At 37.0% G+C, this 19,089-nt stretch overlaps 1 protein-coding gene across 8 annotated transcripts in view; it reads right to left on the reverse strand.

Annotated features, from left to right (window-relative positions):
• The window catches only part of NSD1 (nuclear receptor binding SET domain protein 1), a 144,129-nt gene that overhangs the window by 71,321 nt on the left and 53,719 nt on the right, over positions 1 to 19,089 (reverse strand). For all 8 annotated transcript variants that reach the window (XM_043592795.1, XM_043593097.1, XM_043593152.1 and 5 more), the window contains 2 exons: positions 10,645 to 10,780; positions 2,028 to 2,200 (listed from right to left, as the gene is read on the reverse strand). In XM_043592795.1, the coding sequence (XP_043448730.1) occupies positions 2,028 to 2,200; positions 10,645 to 10,780 (309 nt within the window). The remainder of the gene's footprint in view (positions 1 to 2,027; positions 2,201 to 10,644; positions 10,781 to 19,089) is intronic.

The raw sequence follows: 19,089 nt of genomic DNA on the forward strand, positions 1-19,089 counted from the left end.
TGCTTAAGCGACTGAGCCACCCAGGTGAACCAAGACACTTTTATGGTACTAGCCAGGTGGTTAGCACCCATTGCTCACCCAAAGCCTAACAAATGGGGGGACTCCTCAAAACTACTTCTACCATTAAGATCTATCGTTAGAGGAAAGATTAATCCTATACACCCTCCACTCTCCCATAAAATAAAGAATAAAAGAGTGGATCATTAACCAGGATTGCATTACTCATGCACATGACATTACTAAATCAAGGAATAATCAGACTCTTCCTACCTACCCCTCCACACTTTAAAATAAGGATTTATTTTCTTCCTGACTTATGAAGGTCAAGCACTTGCTCAGTTGTATAAAAGAAAAAGCAAAAGGCTAAAGAAGATGAACATGGAAAAACAAAGAAAGGTGAAATGAGGTCAGATCCACCCTAGGAACCCTAAATTTGAACTTCTGGTTATCACTAAGCCCTTTTATTTCTGGTGATGTATCTGATTGTTCTACACATGTTACATAAAATCTGAATTATAACCAAGCAGTCTCCTAGGCTTAATCATGTAGCCCAGAGACAACAAAAAACCTTGGGTATTACAGATGTTCCTTTCTTGATTCCTCACAACATGGAGACACTGATGCTCCATGCAATACACCTATTTTTTCAAACATTTACTTACCTCCTTGGCTTTATACAAGAGATATTAGGCAAGGTTCCAGTTATCAGCTAACTATACTTTAATACTTGTAAAAGGGGTGTTTCACTGAGCATGTAAAAATTCAAGTCACTGGATAAGTAGCCTCCTCTTATAAAGCAATGAGCTGACCATCTAGTTTATTTTACACTCAAGTACACATTCATTAATTCTCATGACTGTGATAAGAATTAATCAACTTTCCAAAACCTGAAAGCCCTAGTGAACTATTTCACCTTCTAGGACTGACAATAAAGGAATAGTAAAAGAAATAAACCAAATTTTATTCAGCCAACGTTAACACAAATCATCAAGCAAATGGAAAAAAAACAATGCTCTTTATTAAAATATTACCGGGGAGTGGGGGAGTGGGGGAGTGGGGGGGTGGGGGGTGGGGGGGACCCTGGGTAGCTCAAGTCGGTTAAGCATCGGACTTTGGCTAAGGTCATGATCTCATGGCTTGTGGGTTCGAGCCCCACAGTGGGCTCTCTACCGTCAGCACAGTGCCCGCTTCAGTTCCTCTGTCTCCCTCTCTCTATGCTCCTCCACTGCTTGCACTCTCCCTCTCTCGAAAATAAACAAACATTAAAAAATTAAAAAAAAAAGAAAACTGATTATGAAAATGCAAACTTAAGTGTCAACAACCACATACAAAAAACAAAAAACAGCATATGCAACACCATGGATGGAGCTAGAGTGTAACGCTAAGTGAAATAAGTCAGTCAGAGAGACAAATCCCCTAAGATTTCACTCATGTGGAATTTAAGAAACAAAAGAGCAAAGGGGTAAAATGAGAAAGAGAGACAAAAAGAAACAGACTCTTTAAACTATAGAGAACAAACTGATGATTACCAAAAGGGAGGTGAGCTGGGGGATGGATGAAATAGGTGATAGGGACTGAGGAGTACCAGGTGACTAAACAAAAACAAATAAACCCAAGACAACAAAGAAAAATGTTTGCAGCTTTACATTTCTCATTTTAAAGAGAAATAATTAATCCAGAGAGTGAGAAGTAGAGTATTTCATCTCAATGACCATGTTCTTCTTACAAAAGATATGAACAAAGAAGACTGGTCATGTTACTTTATACTGTCACATCTAAGTGACATGGTAACAGTTATCTGAAATCCTTTCTCAAAAAAATCAAGTATAAATATTTGGAAGGCTAGCCCTATTTCATGCCTGCAAAAATTATTGCTTTCAGCTATTTTCTCACAAATATCCGATTACCAAAGGAAAGAACTTATATTTCAAAATATAATACTTCTTCCTTGCCTTCTCCCTGCCCACCACAAAAAAGACAGTTTGAGAGGCTTTTTTTTTTTTTTTTTTTTTTTTTTTTTTTTTTACCTTATGCCTATATCCTTTTTCTTTCTGCTTTCCTCTTCTCCTAAGAACAGGTAGCTCTTCAAATTGATGTCTGCCTTCAAACATGACGATTGCTTTTCCAGCCACCCAGGCTCTCTCTGAAGGGTCCCCAAAAGCCTCCACGTAGTACTGTCGATAGGGCCTCCGGTTTGAAACTAGATAAAGATAAGAACCAGTGTCATTACTTTAAAAAGATGACTGTTAATCATCAAGAGAAGCGCCATGCAATTATTGCCAAAGAAATCTCTATTTTAAAAAAAGAAGAAGAAAAAGTGTTAAAAACCTATAGGACAATCAACTCTAAGATAGGTCAGAAAGAAGGAAAATTTTAAATATTTCAATTCATGTGGCAAGAAAATGCCCAAGAGTTTCTGAAAGAACTTCAATAGTTTGGTCAGCTGATATACTATATATTCCAAACCTGTGAGAGATCGATTAGTTGTTAATCATAGAACAAATTAATATAGGAACCAAGTTCCCACTACCAACAATCTATAAAAGTCTTATACCCTTGTTACCAGAAAATACAAAGGGCATTTAATAAGACTCAGCACCAGAAATAAAATAATTAGTAAGAATTAACCACCAAACAAACTTTAAAACACTTTGCTAAAATATAATGGAGGGGAAAAAAAAATTCTTCAACACTATGCCACATATGATATGCTAACATTTATGGAATGGGTACTCTTGACCAGGCACTCATTTACACTAGGTACTTTGCACAGAGTCTTAGTCCTCACAACAACCAACTTTAAGAAATAAGTAGTACAATCCCCATTTTATAGACACAGTAAGTAAATAACTTCAGAGAAGGCAAATTCAGAGTGAAACACTGGCTTTACAGAGAAAGCAGAACTTGATACTTCAAAATACTGAAATTAAAAAAAAAAAAGCCCAAGAGCAATAAAAATAAAAATATATCCAGTTATTCTAGTTTCTAGTTTATTCTAGTTTCTTAGTTGTCCAAAATTCTAAGCATACAATTAACAACAACAAAAATACAGATCTTGTTCAGAAAAGATTATAAGCAAATTTACCTAGTATATGTATCTTCCATCCATACTTAGCATTTTGGCATTTTTCATAGCAGTACAAAATCTCACAAAAGAAATATACCAGGACTATACAAGGTGTAATGATTTGTCTCTTTTTAGAAAAGGAAATCATCTAATATACAAATTCATTTATACAGGAACTCACAACTAATTCCCTTAACCATTTTTTAAAACACAAGAAATACAAACCTCTCTTTCAATAAAAAATAAGGAAAAGCCTACTTCCTTCAGAATAGAGAAGGAAGGAAGGAAGGAAGGAAGGAAGGAAGGAAGGAAGGAAGGAAGGAAGGAAGGAAGGAAAAAGAAAGAACAAACAGGGAGAAGGAGCGAGAAGAGAAGAAGAAAGGAAAAACAAAAAGAGAATAAAAGGAAAAAGGAAAGAAGAAAGAAAGGGAGAGGAAATTTATAAACTGAACTTTAGAACAAAACTAAGGTCTCCATAGTAACTGGAAGAGCCAAAATGTCAAGTAAATTTCAATGGCAACTTTTTTATAAATGCTAATTTCAAAGCTACATAACCAAAGAATGAAGAGTACCTATAAGCTCTCATAAACTTTAGTTGCAGTGCCTGCGTTTCTATAAAAATATAGCTTAATAAAAAAATTACATGGTCAAATTTTGTTTTTTAGTCCATTTCAAAAACAATTCTATGAAAAAGGTTAAACTCCTTATAGTCTCTACCTACTTAAATCCTTTGAATAGAAACCACCTATAAAGGGGGATTAAAATTGGTAAGATATAGGGGTGCCTGGGTGGCTCAGCTGGTTAAGCTCAGCCCCACATTCATGAGTTCATGGGTTCGAGCCCCACATCGGGCTCTGTGCTGACAGCTCAGAGCCTGGGGTCTGCTTCAGATTGTTTCCCCCTCTCTGCCCCTCCCCCACTTGTGCTCTCTCACGCGCACGCGCGCGCGCTCTCTCTCTCTCTCTCTCTCCCTCTCTAAAACAACATTTTTAAAAACCTGGTAAGAGGGGCACCTGGGTGGCTTAGTCAGTTGAACATCCGACTTTGGCTCAGGTTAAGATCTCGTTGTCTGTGAGTTCAAGCCCTGCTTGGGGCTCTGCTGGCAGCTCAGAGCCTAGAGCCTGGAGCCTGCTTTGGATTCTGTCTCTCTCTCTGCCCTTTCCCCACTCGTGCTCACTCATGCGCTCTCTCTCAAAAATAAATAAACATTTTTTAAAATAACGTAAAATAACATAAAATAAAAAAATAAAATAAAAAACTGGTAAGATACTAGGTGCCTGGGTGGCTCAGTCGGTTAAGCATCTGACTTTGGCTCAGGTCACAACCTCGCAGTTAATGAGTTGGAGACCTGCAATGGGCTCTGTGCTGACAGCTCAGAGCCTGGAGCCTGCTTCGGATTCTGTGTATCCCTCTCTCTCTGCTCCTCCCCTGCTCATGCTCTGTGTGTCTCTCTCTTTCAAAAATAAATAAATATTAAAAAATATTTTTAAAAATTGGTAAGACATATATGTACCTATATATAAGTTCAGAAAGTCAATTGACAAGTAAATAATTCTCCCATATAAACAAGTAAATTCAAACAACACATTATAATGTGCCAGAACTGTAAAGAGGACAAAAAAAGAAAACTCAGGGCCTGGTGGGTTAAGAGATATACAAACAGATTATGGTAAAAGAACATGAGAATTGCAATACCATAAACATTCACTTTTTAAAAAAGCAGAGATCAGGGGCCCCTGAGTGGCTCAGTTGACCATTTGACTTCGGCTCAGATCATGATCTCGTGGTCTGTGAGTTCAAGCCCCATGTCGGGCTCTGTAATGACAGCTGGGATTCTGTCTGTCTGTCTGTCTGTCTCTCTCTCTCTCTCTCTCTCTGCTCCTCCCCCACTCATGCTCTCTCTCTCAAAAATGAATAAACATTTTAAAAAAAGAAAAAGTAGAGATCATCGGGCACCTGAGTGGCTCAGTCAGTTAAGCATCGGCTCTTGGTTTTGGCTCAGGTCATGATCTCACAGTTCATGGGATGGAGCCCCACATTAAACTCTATGCTGACAGTGCTTAGCCTGCTTAGGATTCTCTCTCTCCCCCTCTGTCTCTGCCCCTCCCCCACTCTCTCCTTCAAAATAAATAAACATTAAAAGAGAGAGAAAATCCATAAGGAAGACAAAATAAATTTACAGTACTATAGTATATTTACTGAAAAACATCTGTGTGTAAAAGATTACATAAGGACCCAAACATTTCAAATCTCTGTTGTTCAAGGGTCAACAGCCTAAGGCTCTAGGTGAGGTTTCCAAAAGATGATGAAAATGACAACCAATGTATCATCAGATCACGTGGAAAAAATTAAAACTAGGAGAGTTTTACTATGAATTCATAACAAATATATAAAAGACTAAGAACCCTCTCCGTCACCAACACACACACACACACACACACACACACACAACTGCAGAAAAATCAAAAGGTTGTGAGGGCAAAGTAAGCACAGGACATTACATGGCTAAGCTGTGTATACTGTTAACATGATAACACTAAATTCCTAACCAAAATTATAACAGGTAAGATAGCAGGATGCTGGAGGTTGGTGAGAGGTTAAGGCCCAAAGCAAGGATTAAAATGATTAATCCACAACTTCTATAGTGAGAAGTAAAAAGTAATCCAGATGGAACTTTGAGATACAGAAATTAACTTTCAAAAGATCCAGCTGACAGTTAAAGCTTAAAGAGAGGGTATAGAAAGAGCAGACTGTTTTCTAAACAAGGCTTACAAAATTAACCACTTGACTTTTTTAATCATATGCACTGTATATAATATAAGTAAACAATGACTTCTAAAAGTGATTTTATAAAAATTTGGGTTTTCTGGGGCACCTGGGTGACTTAGTCGGTTAAGCGACCAACTCCAGATTTCAGCTTACGTCATGATCTCATGGGTTCATGAGTTGAGCCCTGTGTCAGGCTCTAAGCTGACAGTGCAGAGCCTGCATAGGATTTTGTTTCTCCATCTCTCTGCCCCTCTCCTGCTCATTCTCTCTCTCACTCACTCTCTCCCTCAAAATAAATAAAAAAGCTTTAAAAAAAAATGTGGGTTGGGGCGCCTGGGTGGCGCAGTCGGTTAAGCGTCCGACTTCAGCCAGGTCACGATCTCGTGGTCCGTGAGTTCGAGCCCCGCGTCGGGCTTTGGGCTGACGGCTCAGAGCCTGGAGCCTGTTTCTGGTTCTGTGTCTCCCTCTCTCTCTGCCCCTCCCCCGTTCATGCTCTGTCTCTCTCTGTCCCAAAAATAAATAAACGTTATAAAAAAAAATGTGGGGTTTTCTAATACCATTTGAAACATTTGGCTTTGCTAAGAAAACAATAAACATGAATGAGCACAATAATATGAACACTAAAGTACAATTTTTAATTTTTCACTGGTATCAACTAAAAAGTGATACAAAGTAGTAACTGTTGAGCCCAAGTAAAGTGTATATGGGTGTTCATTGTGCTATTCTTCAATTTGTCTATAGGTTTGAAATATTCAAAATAAAAGGTAGGAAGGGGAAATTATACCACTACAAAACAGCCAGACATTAATACTGGTCATAGTTTCAGTGTGGTGGGAAACAGGTAACTTTGACAGCAGTCTATCCAAAATGTCCTATTACTAGCCAGTGTCAATGGCAAGACAGGTGATTCCACCAGTTGATGTGTTATGAAGGAGACAAGCAAAAAATAAAAAATAAAAAAAAGAGCATGTTCAAAGAAAAATGGAGCGTTAACTACTAAGAGTAATAATTAGGATTCCAGAACTTGGCTGACTACAGCTGGCCATAAATATAGGGAAATGAAAACAAAAGTAAAAATTACCAAAAAAAAAAAAGGGGGGGGGGGAGACGTATCATGAGATAACTAGCTGTAAGGTTAAACAGATCCATTTTAACATGTTTTGTCATTTTGTCAATAGGAAGCTGTCTTGAATTTAAGAGTTTTAACCTTTTTATAGTGCAAAAATAAAACATGGTATTTTCCAGTCAGTAATGGCACTTGCTCTCTCTGGTGTGATCACATTCTTGACTCACGAGAAACAGGCTGGACAGGAATCCTCAAGTATACTACACCAAACCTCCAGTCACTGCACCCTTGCCCTCCCCTAGTGTTAAGGATGCTACCTCTCCTCCCACCGAGGCCAATTTCTCACTGTGATACGACTCCCATCTACCTCTTCCTTTTCCCCAAATCCTGTTATGATCCTGTCTTTGATCCCTTACAACTCCTGTCAATACCCTTTATCTCCAGGACTCTTCTCATCAGCACTACTAACATGATCATCCCCACTTTTAGCAATTCTTCTGGACCCCATATATCTTTCTACCTGTCGCATCTCCACTTCTCTACCTTTGTCTCCATTTCCAGTCTAATCTAACTTCAGCCACAACATAACGCCAAAAACATCACTGATCTCCAACCCCCTTACACCTAATGGACATTTTATTTGCTCTCCAGGCAAAGTTCAACCAAATCAATCACATCTTCCTTTGTAAAACATACTAGTCACCAGTACCACATACCAAATAATCCTGGATTTCCGCTTCCATCTCTGATTTTTCCTCCATCTCTCTTCCAAGCTTAGTAGCTACATACAGGCCTCAAATAATGGCTTCCGCAAAGCCACCCTATTTTTCACTGCACATTTTGTCACAAGCCATCTCATCCATGCCTTGTACTGGTGAAGATAAAATCTTGGGAGCCATCCAAAGATACAGAAACCTCAAGACTTTATTCTCCCTCACTCCTCATTACCCATCCATTACCAAATCATATAGATTTATCTCCTAAGTTGTTCTTTATTCTCTATTCACCATATTCGCCTCACCATAATTACTGCAATGACCCTTTTATCAATTTGCTCTTACTTATTTATAACCTCTTCCAATCCATTTTCTATACTGCAGTCAGAGAAAAGTTTACAAAACACATATCAAATCACATCATCTTCTGCTCATAGTCCTTTAATGGGATCACACTGTTCTAAGAATAAAGTACAGGAATGCATGAGTGGCTTAGTCGGTTGAGCATCCGAGTTCAGCTCGGGTCATGATCTCCCGGTTCGTGAGTTTGAGCCCCGCGTCAGGCTCTGTGCTGACAACTTGGAGCCTGGAGCCTGCTTCAGATTCTGTATCTCCCTCTCTCTGCCCCTTCCCTGGTTACACTCTGTCTCTTTCTCTCTCAAAAATAAACATTAAAAAAAAATTAAGAATAAAGTTTAAAAATTTAAGTCTAAAAGATGCTACATGATTTGACTCATATCAACTTTCCCAGCTTCATACTGTGCCACCTTCCATCACTCTATGGGTGGAAGACCACTCAAAGCCAGAGTACACATTATTTTCTGTGCCTGGAACAATCATCTCCTTCTTTTCCTAGTTAATGCCAACTCATCCTCTCAAGTCTCAGATCAAAGATAACTTTACTAACATAACTGCCTCTGAATATCCTGCACAAGTCCAAATTAGGTACCCCTGCTATATCACTAATTGTACACCAGTTTGGACACACTTCTCAGTTAAGTAATTATCTGCCTGATTATTTGTTGTTATCTTATCTCTTTAACTGGACTCTAATTATATAAAAGGGCAAGCAGGACTGATGTTTTGCCCATTAATGGATCACAATACCTAGCACACTAACTGTACAATATAGCTAGAAAATGTTGAATAAATGGCATGGACCCAATTAGGGTGCATAGAATAATACAACAAGTAAGAGCAGAGGGGGAGGAATAAAATAATTTTCTACTAGTAGTACTTAAATGTCCAAACAAGCCACAAAGAATAAGATATTTAAAAAACAGTGAGCTGGGCTGCCTGGGGGGCTCAATTGGTTAAAGATCCAACTCTTGATTTCAGCTGGGGTCATGATCTCACAGTTCACGAGTTTGAGCCCATGTCAGGCTGTGCGCTGACAGTGTAGAGCTTGCTTGGGATTCTTTGTTTCTCTCTGCCCCTCTCCTGCTCTCTCTCTCTCAAAATAAATACTTTTAAAAATTCAGATGAATAAAACAAAAAACAGTAGGTCTTTAGACTTCAGATTTAGACTTTAGATTTACAGATGAATAAAACAAAAAACCTATAAAGGTCTTTAGGTATACCTCAATATTCAAAATGTAAAATCAAATCCTGCAATTAATCCCATTTTTGGTAAATCATCCTACAGACAGCCATGCATATGTGGAAGTTATTCTTTACACTGTTGTGTGTGCAGAGACACATTTATGTTATGTACATATGTATGTAAATATGCATGTATAGGCTTTACAACACAAGATCAGAAACAACCTAAACGTCCATCAACAGGAAAATGGTTATATAAAGTACAGCATATTCAAAAAGTGGAAAACTATGCAGCTGTTAAAAAAGAGAGAGAGAAACTGGGGCGCCTGGGTGGCTCAGTTAGTTAAGTGTACAACTTTGGCTCATGTCATGATCTCACAGTTCATGTGATCTCATGGTTCATGAGTTTGAGCCCTGCATTGAGCTCTGTGTTGACAGCTCAGTGTCTGGAGCCTGCTTTTAGATTCTGTATCTCCCTCTCTCTGCCCCTCCCCAGCTAGCGCTAGCTCTCGCACGCACGCTCGCTCTCTCAAAAATAAACATTTAAAAAATTAAAAAAGACAGTCTTCAATGCACTAACATGGAAAACCTCTAACAAGCAAAAAAAGTAAGCTGTAGAACATGAACAACAACAACAAAAAAAAGTGCTACATTTGTGTTAGAATAAAGATGAGAATATATACTTGGATTTATAGAAAGAAACATTAAAAACTGGTTACTCTTTTTGAAACAGATCAGAGAAAAGGAGGGAGTTGATTTTTTAAATATTGTGAATATATGACCTATGCAAAAACTAAAATACACATATATTAAAATTAAAATTAAATCACAGAACATCTTAATAGAAAAAAGGCAGCTTAAGATCAAGTTTTGGCCCCCACCTTACATTATTTTAAAGATACTGATATTTATGGGGCGCCTGGGTGGCTCAGTCGGTTAAGGATCTGACTTCATCTCACGGCTCATGATTTTGAGGTGCCACACTGGGCTCTGTGCTGAAAGCTCAGAGCCTGGAGCCTGCTTCAGATTCTGTGTCCCCTCTCTCTCAAGAATAAACATTAAAAAAAAAAAAAAAAAGATATCTGATATTCAAACAAGGCGAATAAGAAACAAAGTATAGTAATTAAAGGGAATACTCTAAATCAAGATTTTAAAATTCAAAATAATTCATAAGCCTTCATTGTAATTGTTTCAGCTTGAAAACTTAACAGCAAAGATACAAACCTAAAGACTGAGGTAGATTCTCAAAGTGACAATGTGGAACTTTAGGTAATAAACCTAACATTTTCCTGGCATCTATAAGTGGAATAACTGAATTTTTAAATCATAAACTAAAACTTTTAAAAAATTCAAAAAGGAAAAATATATTAATAACAATTCATCCACAAAATACTCAAAGGTAAAAATGGAGTATTACTAAAGATAGCTACAAATTTTTTATTCCATACTGTATTTTATAACATATAATCAACTACTAGTATTACCTTTCATTTTTGAATGTGTGTTAATCAACGGATCAGAACAAATCCTGCAGGGCCACCATGGGCGTCTCTTGAATTTTGCCCAGATGAGATCTCCAACTTCATACTTCAATGGCGTAGACTTTTTCTTGGGTTGACACTTTAGACAGACAAAACATGGGTCATCAGTAAGAATCAAAACCTTTGAAATGGTGTACTATTTTACTATTAGCCTTCTGAGAAAGCAATGCACAGAATTCTAGATGAAAACGCCCAGCTTAACAGCAATTACAAAGAACTAAATTGTCTTAATTGTTCATAACACAGCCCTTTATACAGCACTTAACTTGTATTTATTTTATGTAAGTAATCTACCAACATTCATAAAGAAAAAAAGTAATTATTTTGAACTATAAAAACCTAAAAACTGAAAAAAGACACAGAATCATTCCTAGAAGATGTTTTTGCCCTAGTCTTTGCATCACAACATGGCTAGGTGAGAGTGGGAAGATTATAAAAAGAATTTAGAAATAATGTCAAGGGACTATGTTGTCCCAAATACATGTCAATTTATCTCAATAAAATGGGGGGGGGGGGAGGCAGGTAGACTATGATCCCTTCTGCAGGTTATATTTGACATCCTTCTCAAACATACACATTCCTATTAATTACATAACAATAATGGCTCTAATGAAATAATCCTGAATGCTACAGGCTAAGCTCTAGCAGTGCCAATGCAACTGACCCAGACTTTGGACCTGCAGAATGGTATACTGCACAACTCCAAGGAACACCCTTCATGTAGAATAAAAAGAATACAAATCAAGCTTCTTGGACTTGTCTAATATAGAGACTCTAGCTGCATCTTTTCTCCAAAAATAATATGCCTAATTTGTCTGCAATCCAACATCCTCCATCTAAGCTCTAAACCCATGCCTGTGCCTTTAACACACCATAAGCAGACCTCTTGCTTAAGATGAAGACAGCTTTGTGTTCAGTAGGACTGAGCTTCCCACAACACCAAAGGAGTTGTAAGTGCACTGAGATATTCCTAGGTAGCCAAAAGAAGCTCCTAGGGTACTTGGACAAAGATCAACCTCTCCCATTTACTTCAAGGAGACATACAAATTTCTGAAAGTGCCATGTCTTGAAAAAGGTTTGGTGAGCTCCTCCACCAGACTCAATCTTCCCTCCTTAATGCCTAAAATGAATTAAGGATTCAATAAAGAGTATGCCAAATGAACTGACTGAAATCATTCAAATAAATTGAGTATTCAAATGAATAATACTCCACCTCAAGGAAATCAAAAGAATTGAGCTCAATCCAATGACTTGTAAGTTACCAATTCAACTTTAAGACTCTGTTTTCAGGGCTGCCTGGGTGGCTCAGTGGGTTAAGCATCAAACTCTTGATTTTGGCTCAGGTCATGATCTCATGGTTCTTGAGTTCAAGCCCTCCATTGGGCTCTGTGCTGGCAGCGCAGAGCCTACTTGGAATTCTCTCCCCCTGTCTCTCCCCCTTCCCTGCTCACCCTGTCTCTGTCTCTGAAAATAAATAAACTTGACAATAATTTGACAGAAGTTAAATCCCATGGAATGCCCTTATTGAAAATATTGTAATTAGTTCTACAAGTATAGACTTACTGGGAAATAAGACAAACTACATATTATGCTTTGAAAGGAAAAAAAAAAAGGCCATTTTTGCCTGTTATTAGTTTGTAAGTTATCAGGAAAAAAAGGTTTGAAACTTGGCTTTCAAACTTTGAAACTTTAAAACCAAGATACGAAGACAGGATGGGAAAACAAATTTTTTATTTGTCTGTACTAAAAACTACAATTTGAGTAGGTTCCCATATAATTTATGATCATTTATTTGGCAATCATTGCTAAATATTATACTGGCTGATTTATTCAAGTCCTAAATCACTTTAAAAATAGTAGCTAACATTTACTTGTTTGCTATGTGCTAGACACACATTTTTTAATTCTCTTAAGGTAAATACTGTATTACTACTCTTATTTTACAACATGCCTATGGTCATATGCTATTTAGCAAGTGGCAGAGCCAGGATTCAAATCTGGGTAGTCCAATGCCACAGCCCAAACTCTCAACCACTGCCTTATCATCCAGTAACAATAAAACCTATGACTATTATATGCTTTATGATAAACTAAGCCATAATCAATCTATGACATGATATTGGTTCAGTCTTCCTCATGTTACTTCAAAAAAGTGATATTATCAGGAGTATAGCCATAAAACACATGCCTTCAAATGTCAACCGTATCTCAACAAGCAATTTTTTAAAAAACATTTTTTTAATGTTTATTTTTGAGGAAGAGAGAAAGAATATGTGAGTAGAGGAAAGGCAGAGAGAGAATCTGAAGAAGGCTCTGTACTGTTAGTGCAGAGCCCAGTGCAGGGCCCGATCCCAGGAACCCTGAGATCATGAACTGAGCCAAATTCAAGATTTGGACACTCAAATGACTGAGCCACCCAGGCATCCCAAAAATATACTTTTAAGAGCAAGGAAGGAACATAACATAAGTGGTATTAGGTAAAGCCAGAAGCTGAATCACATAACCAGACAAAGTAGTAATGAGTTCTGTCTTCTGACTCTATTACAAATTATGCTATCTTAAGTCACTTAATTCAACCTGTTTCCTAAGCTATAGAATCAAGAAACACCTGCTCTACCATGAACTATCAAAATGAAAACAATTCTATTCCTAATATTGTAACCCAAAGGAAAAACTCAAAAAGTAAATGAATTGTAGAAAAATACTTCAAGTAGCTATTTATGACAACAAAAAGTTAACGTCCAACAAGAGACCTGTTAAATGAAATATGCTGACAACTCAATGAAATATGCAAAGTGCAGATGAAGTTATGTAATAATGAAGATGTAACACACACTCACACATACAATGTAACCATTCAGGAACCACACTGAAACTATAATGATGATTTTAAAAAATAACAAAGTCAGTGAGAAACACAAAAAATTGTTCCACTGGGGCACCTGGGTGGCTTAGTCAATTAAGCCTCCAACTCTTGCATTTGGCTCAAGTCATGATCTCACAGTTGTGAGATCGAGCCCAGAGTTGGGCTCACTCTGAGCGAGGAGCCTACTTAAGATTCTCCCTCCCTGCCTGTCTGCCCCTTCCTCACTTGTGTGCAGGTGCTATCTCAAAAAAAAAAAAAAAAAAAAAAAAAAAAAAGTCTCATTAAATTATTGGTATCATGGATAAAGACTGTCACAAACTTGAAGCATTCATTTTCCCCCATGCTCTTTTTTTTTTTTTTTTAAGATTTTATTTTTAAGTAATCTCTACTTCCAACATGGGGCTCAAACTCACAATGCTGAGATCAAGTCACATGCTCTACTGACTGAGCCAGCCTCTTTCTAATGCTATCTTAACTGATTAACCATGAGAACCAAATAAAACAATGTGTGCAAACACAGTGGAAAATAATGTCGATATAAATGCATATTGTTAATATTATATTATTCACAGACAATAACAACCAAATCCAACTAACTTTAATGCATAAAAAATTAGACACAGGCAAGGATTCCAGACCAAAGAGAGGCCTGCATTCATGAAGCAGAGAAAATAATAAGGAAAAATATGACCCTTCTCTTCAGAAGAGCTTAAAGATTTCACCTTGGAAAAGTAAAACTTCCAAATAACCAATGTTAAACCCATAATTTATCTGCATACAAACTTACTTAACAACCACAATAGAAAGCTGAACAAGAGACACAAGGATGGGGGGGCGCCTGGGTGGCTCAGTCGGTTAAGTGTCTGACATTAGCTCAGGTCATGATCTCACAGTTTGTGGGTTTGAGCCCCATGTCAGGCTCTGTGCCGACAGCTCAGAGCCTGGAGCCTGCTTTGGATTCTGTGTCTCCCTCTCTCTCAAAAATAAACATTAAAAAAAAATTTTTTTTAAAGAGACACAAGGATGAATTCCTGATGCCAAGACACTTGGAGAATATCAAGGAAGACTAGAGTGAAGAAATATCATCTGAACTTAGGCAGGACAGGCACATTCCAGAATGGCTTTTCCTAATATCTCTATATGTACAGTTGGAAAAAATACAATGGTTCTAAGTCTTTTTATATACACTACTGAAGTGAACTGTGCTTACCCAAAAGTATGCCCCACAATACCCCACAAGACCTCATTTGGAAATAGAGTCTTTGCAGATAATCAAGATGAGGTCAGTTAGGGTGATTCTTAATCCAAAATAACTGTGTCCTTATGAAAAGGAAAAATTTGGAAACAGAGACAGACACACACAGAGGGAAGATGATGGAAGACACAGGGAAAAATCCTCCCACCAACCAAGGAACTCTTGAGGTAACTAGACATTAAGGAGAGGCCTGGAACAAATATGACAACCCTCAGGAAAAAAACAACCCTTGCCCACAACTTAACACTGAATTTCTAGCCTCCAGAACCGTGAGACAATTAAATTTCTATTATTTAAGACACCCAGTTTGGGACACTTTATTATGTCAGCCCCAGAAACCAATACACATAATCTTGTTTAATCCTCACATGATGAAATGGCAATGTCTCCATTTTGCATATAAAGAAACTGAGGATTGGGGTGCGTGGGTGGCTCAGTTGGTTAAGCACCTGACTTCAGCCCAGGTCATGATCTCGCGGTCTGCGGGTTCAAGCCCCACGTTGGGCTCTGTGCTGATAGCTCAGAGCCTGGAGCCTGCTTTGAAATCTGTGTCTCCCTTTCTCTCTGCTCCTCCCCTGCTCATGCTCTGTCTCTCTCTCTCTCCCAAAAATAAATTAAAAAAAGAAAAAAAAGTAAAAAAAAAAAAAAAAAGAAACTGAGGATTGAAAAGGTTACGTCACAACTGTAAAGACCTAAAATTTTAACCTGATTAATTCTAAAGACCATGTTTTTTTTTTAATACAACACATTTTTTCCAATTTCAACTGAATGAATATGGCCAGAATTTGTTTTTAAGTGTTTAAATCAAATCTAAAACCCAACAGGTTCAAAATCTCCATTTCCAGTCTTTCATGGACAGCAACATGTCATTTCAACAGTAAAATTTCCTGTAAAACCCTGTCACTGCTATTTTTAAAGCATTTCCTTCAATCACAATCAAGAACTGGCTGTTAAGCCAAAAGCTATGGTTGAAAGACACTTCAGGTGAGATCTTTAAACACTTTCACTAATAAAATTTCCATGAAGAGGTCCACACCAAACTATATGACATTTCTAAGATAAAATGTGCTCAGGTGGTCCAGGTATGTGCCTGGATGTATGGGACAGGACTTAAATTGTGTTCCATTTCAATGTTTATTAAATGCTACCACAGCATAGATAATCCTTGGATATCAATATCCTTACATGCACATCCAAAACTTAGAGTTGAGTGAACTATTTAAAATCAGCTAACTCATATAACAAGGTCTTTTTTTCTCTTTTTAAAATTTTATTCTGGTAAGGACATTTAATGGAGATCTAGCCTCTTAACAAATTTTAACTGTACAATACATGGATGTCTACTGGTACAACAAACAATATCTTCTTTTTTAAAAAAAATTTTTTTAACATTTATTTATTTTTGAGACAGAGACAGAGCATGAACAGGGGAGGGTCAGAGAAAGAGGGAGACACCGAATCTGAAACAGGCTCCAGGCTCTGAGCTGTCAGCACAGAGCCCGACACGGGGCTCAAACCCACAGACCGTGAGATCATGACCTGAGCCGAAGTCAGACACTTAACCGACTGAGCCACCCAGGCGCCCCACAAACAATATCTTCTAAAGCAACTCTTTTAACAGTATACATTGATATAGAACTTAAGATAAGGACCTAGGGGTGCAATTACAGACTGCAACTCAAGGACTCACTTTTTGTTTTAGTTAGTAAAAATATTCTCAACATTTGCTAATAGTCTACTACTTCTTCTATTGATTCCAGAAAGCAAATATTTTTAATAACTTGATTTAAAATACCCAGTTTTAAAGGCTATAGTAAGAACTACACTGTAAAGAGCTATGTGAATTGTACTTTGGAATTTCACCTTTTTCTAACCTAGTCAAAAGTGACTCCTTTATTCTTATGATAAAAATAGGTAATGCCTCTATTTTATAAATAGGACACCTAAGGTAAGAGATTATATAAAACTCACATTGTTGTTCTTTTAATAATATGTTGAGTGAATAAAATAAAAATACAGATTATCTTACATTTGTGTTAACTTATGTGCTTTATAAAGCATCGATATGATTTCATTATAATTTGATAGTAGCAAAGCTTCTCTGAAAGTCTACATAGCACCAAGCCCACAGTAGGATCTCAGAGACCATAATCACCTAAAGAGAAAAAAGAGACTTCTCATCCTACCTGTATCTAACACTTAGTCCAGTACCTGGTAAAGAATAGATACTCAGTAAGTACTTACTAGCTGATTCCACAAACTAACATGGTATATACTTTATTACTAAAAAAAATACTTAGGCATGTATTTCCATTTAAAGGAGAGTCCCTAGCAAATCTGCCTTACAAGAAATTATTATAGAGCTCTTTAGCTGAAATAAAGGACAACAACAGTTCAAATTTTCATGAATAAAGAATGTCTTGATGTGGTATTAATACAAACCACATTGCATCAAATTTAGATGTTAATTGCAATCTTAACTACTTCACCAGAGCAACCACTAAGAAAACGACTGTGTGTGTATAGGGAGGGAGGGGGCACTATCATATAAATGACAAGACACTTAAAATGTTACACTCGAAAATATCTATTTAACATAAAAGACGATAGTAACAGAATCAGAGGAACAAAAAGACCATAAGATACATTAAAAGTAAAATGGCAGACATCAATCCTACCTTATCACTACTTAGATAAAATGTATGGGGATTTAAAACTACAATTCAGGGTCGCCTGAGTGGCTTTATGGTTGAGCATCCAACTCTTGATTTTGGCTCAGCTCATGAGCCCAGGGTTGCAGGATCAAGCCCTACATTCAGCTCTGCACTAAGCGTGGAGCCTGCTTGGGATTCTCTCTTTTCTCCCTCTGCCCCTCTCCCTCAATCCCACTTTCTCTGTCTCTAAAATAAAAAAAAAATCTAAATAAAAAAAGCCCTGCAATTCAAAGGCAGAGATTGGCAGAATGGACATAAAATATAATCCAACTATATGCTGTCTACAAAACACTTTATATCAAATTCAAAAAAAGGAGTTGAAAGGAAAAGGTTGGAAATAACACGAAAACAGTAACAAAAAGGGGTAGCTTCTCTATATTAATATCACAAAATATACTTAAAGGTAAGAAGATTACTAAAGACAAACATGAAAATTGTATAATGACAAAATGTCAATCTAACAGGAAGGTATAACAATTACAAATATACATACAACAAACCAGACTCCCAAATTCATAAAGCAGTAACTCATAGAAATAAATATAGAAAAAGAGAAACAGTAACAGAGACTTCAAAACCCACTTTCAGTAATGGAGAGAACTAGACAGAAGATCACTAAGAACACAAAAGGGGTGAACAGCACTAGGCCTAGGCCTAGGAGGCATCTGAAGAACATTTTACCAAACAACCACAGAATACACAGTCTTCCTAAGTATATATGAACATTCTCAAGGATAGACCATATATTAGTCCACAAAAATAAAATTAAAATAAGTGGAATACAGAATATATTCTCCAACCACAATGGAATGAAATTAGAAACCAAAAAGACAAGGGAAATTGGGAAATTAAACAATATACTACTAAATAACCAGTAAGTCAAAGAATTCACGTGGAAAATTAGAAAATACTTTGAAAAAAAATGAACACAAAATATACCACAACTTAAAAGACAGAGCAAAAGCAGTTCTTAGACGGATTTCATAGCTGAGGACACGTATATATTTTTTAAATCTCTCAAATACCCTAAACTTTCACCTTAAGCTAGCAAGGAACAGCAGACTACACCTAAAGCAAGCAGACAGAACAACGAAGATTAGAGGGAAAATTAAGAGAATCAAGAATAGAAAAAAAAAAATTGACAAAACCAAAAGCTGGTTCTTTAAAAAGATCAACACAACTCATAAATCTTTAGCAGACCAATAAAAAAGACTCAAATTACTAAAATCAGAAATAAAAGTGTGGCCATCACTACTGATTCTACAGAAACAAAAAGGATTAAGAGAATAAGATGAACAACTGTACGCCTACAAATTAGATAACCTAGATAAAACCCTAAATCCTCAAAACAAAAACTACCAAAACTAAATGACACAGAAACAATATTTGGATAAGCCTGTAACTAGCAAAGAGATAGACTCAGTAATGAGTAAACAAAAGCAAAGAAAGAAAAAGAAAGAAAGAGAAAGAAAGAGAAAAAGCAAAGAAAAGCCCTGGATCTAATGGCTTCACTGGGAAGTTGTATCAAACACTTAAATAAGAACTAACACCCA

The sequence above is a fragment of the Prionailurus bengalensis genome, chromosome A1 (genome assembly GCF_016509475.1).
Source record: "Prionailurus bengalensis isolate Pbe53 chromosome A1, Fcat_Pben_1.1_paternal_pri, whole genome shotgun sequence".
Lineage (NCBI taxonomy): Eukaryota > Metazoa > Chordata > Mammalia > Carnivora > Felidae > Prionailurus > Prionailurus bengalensis.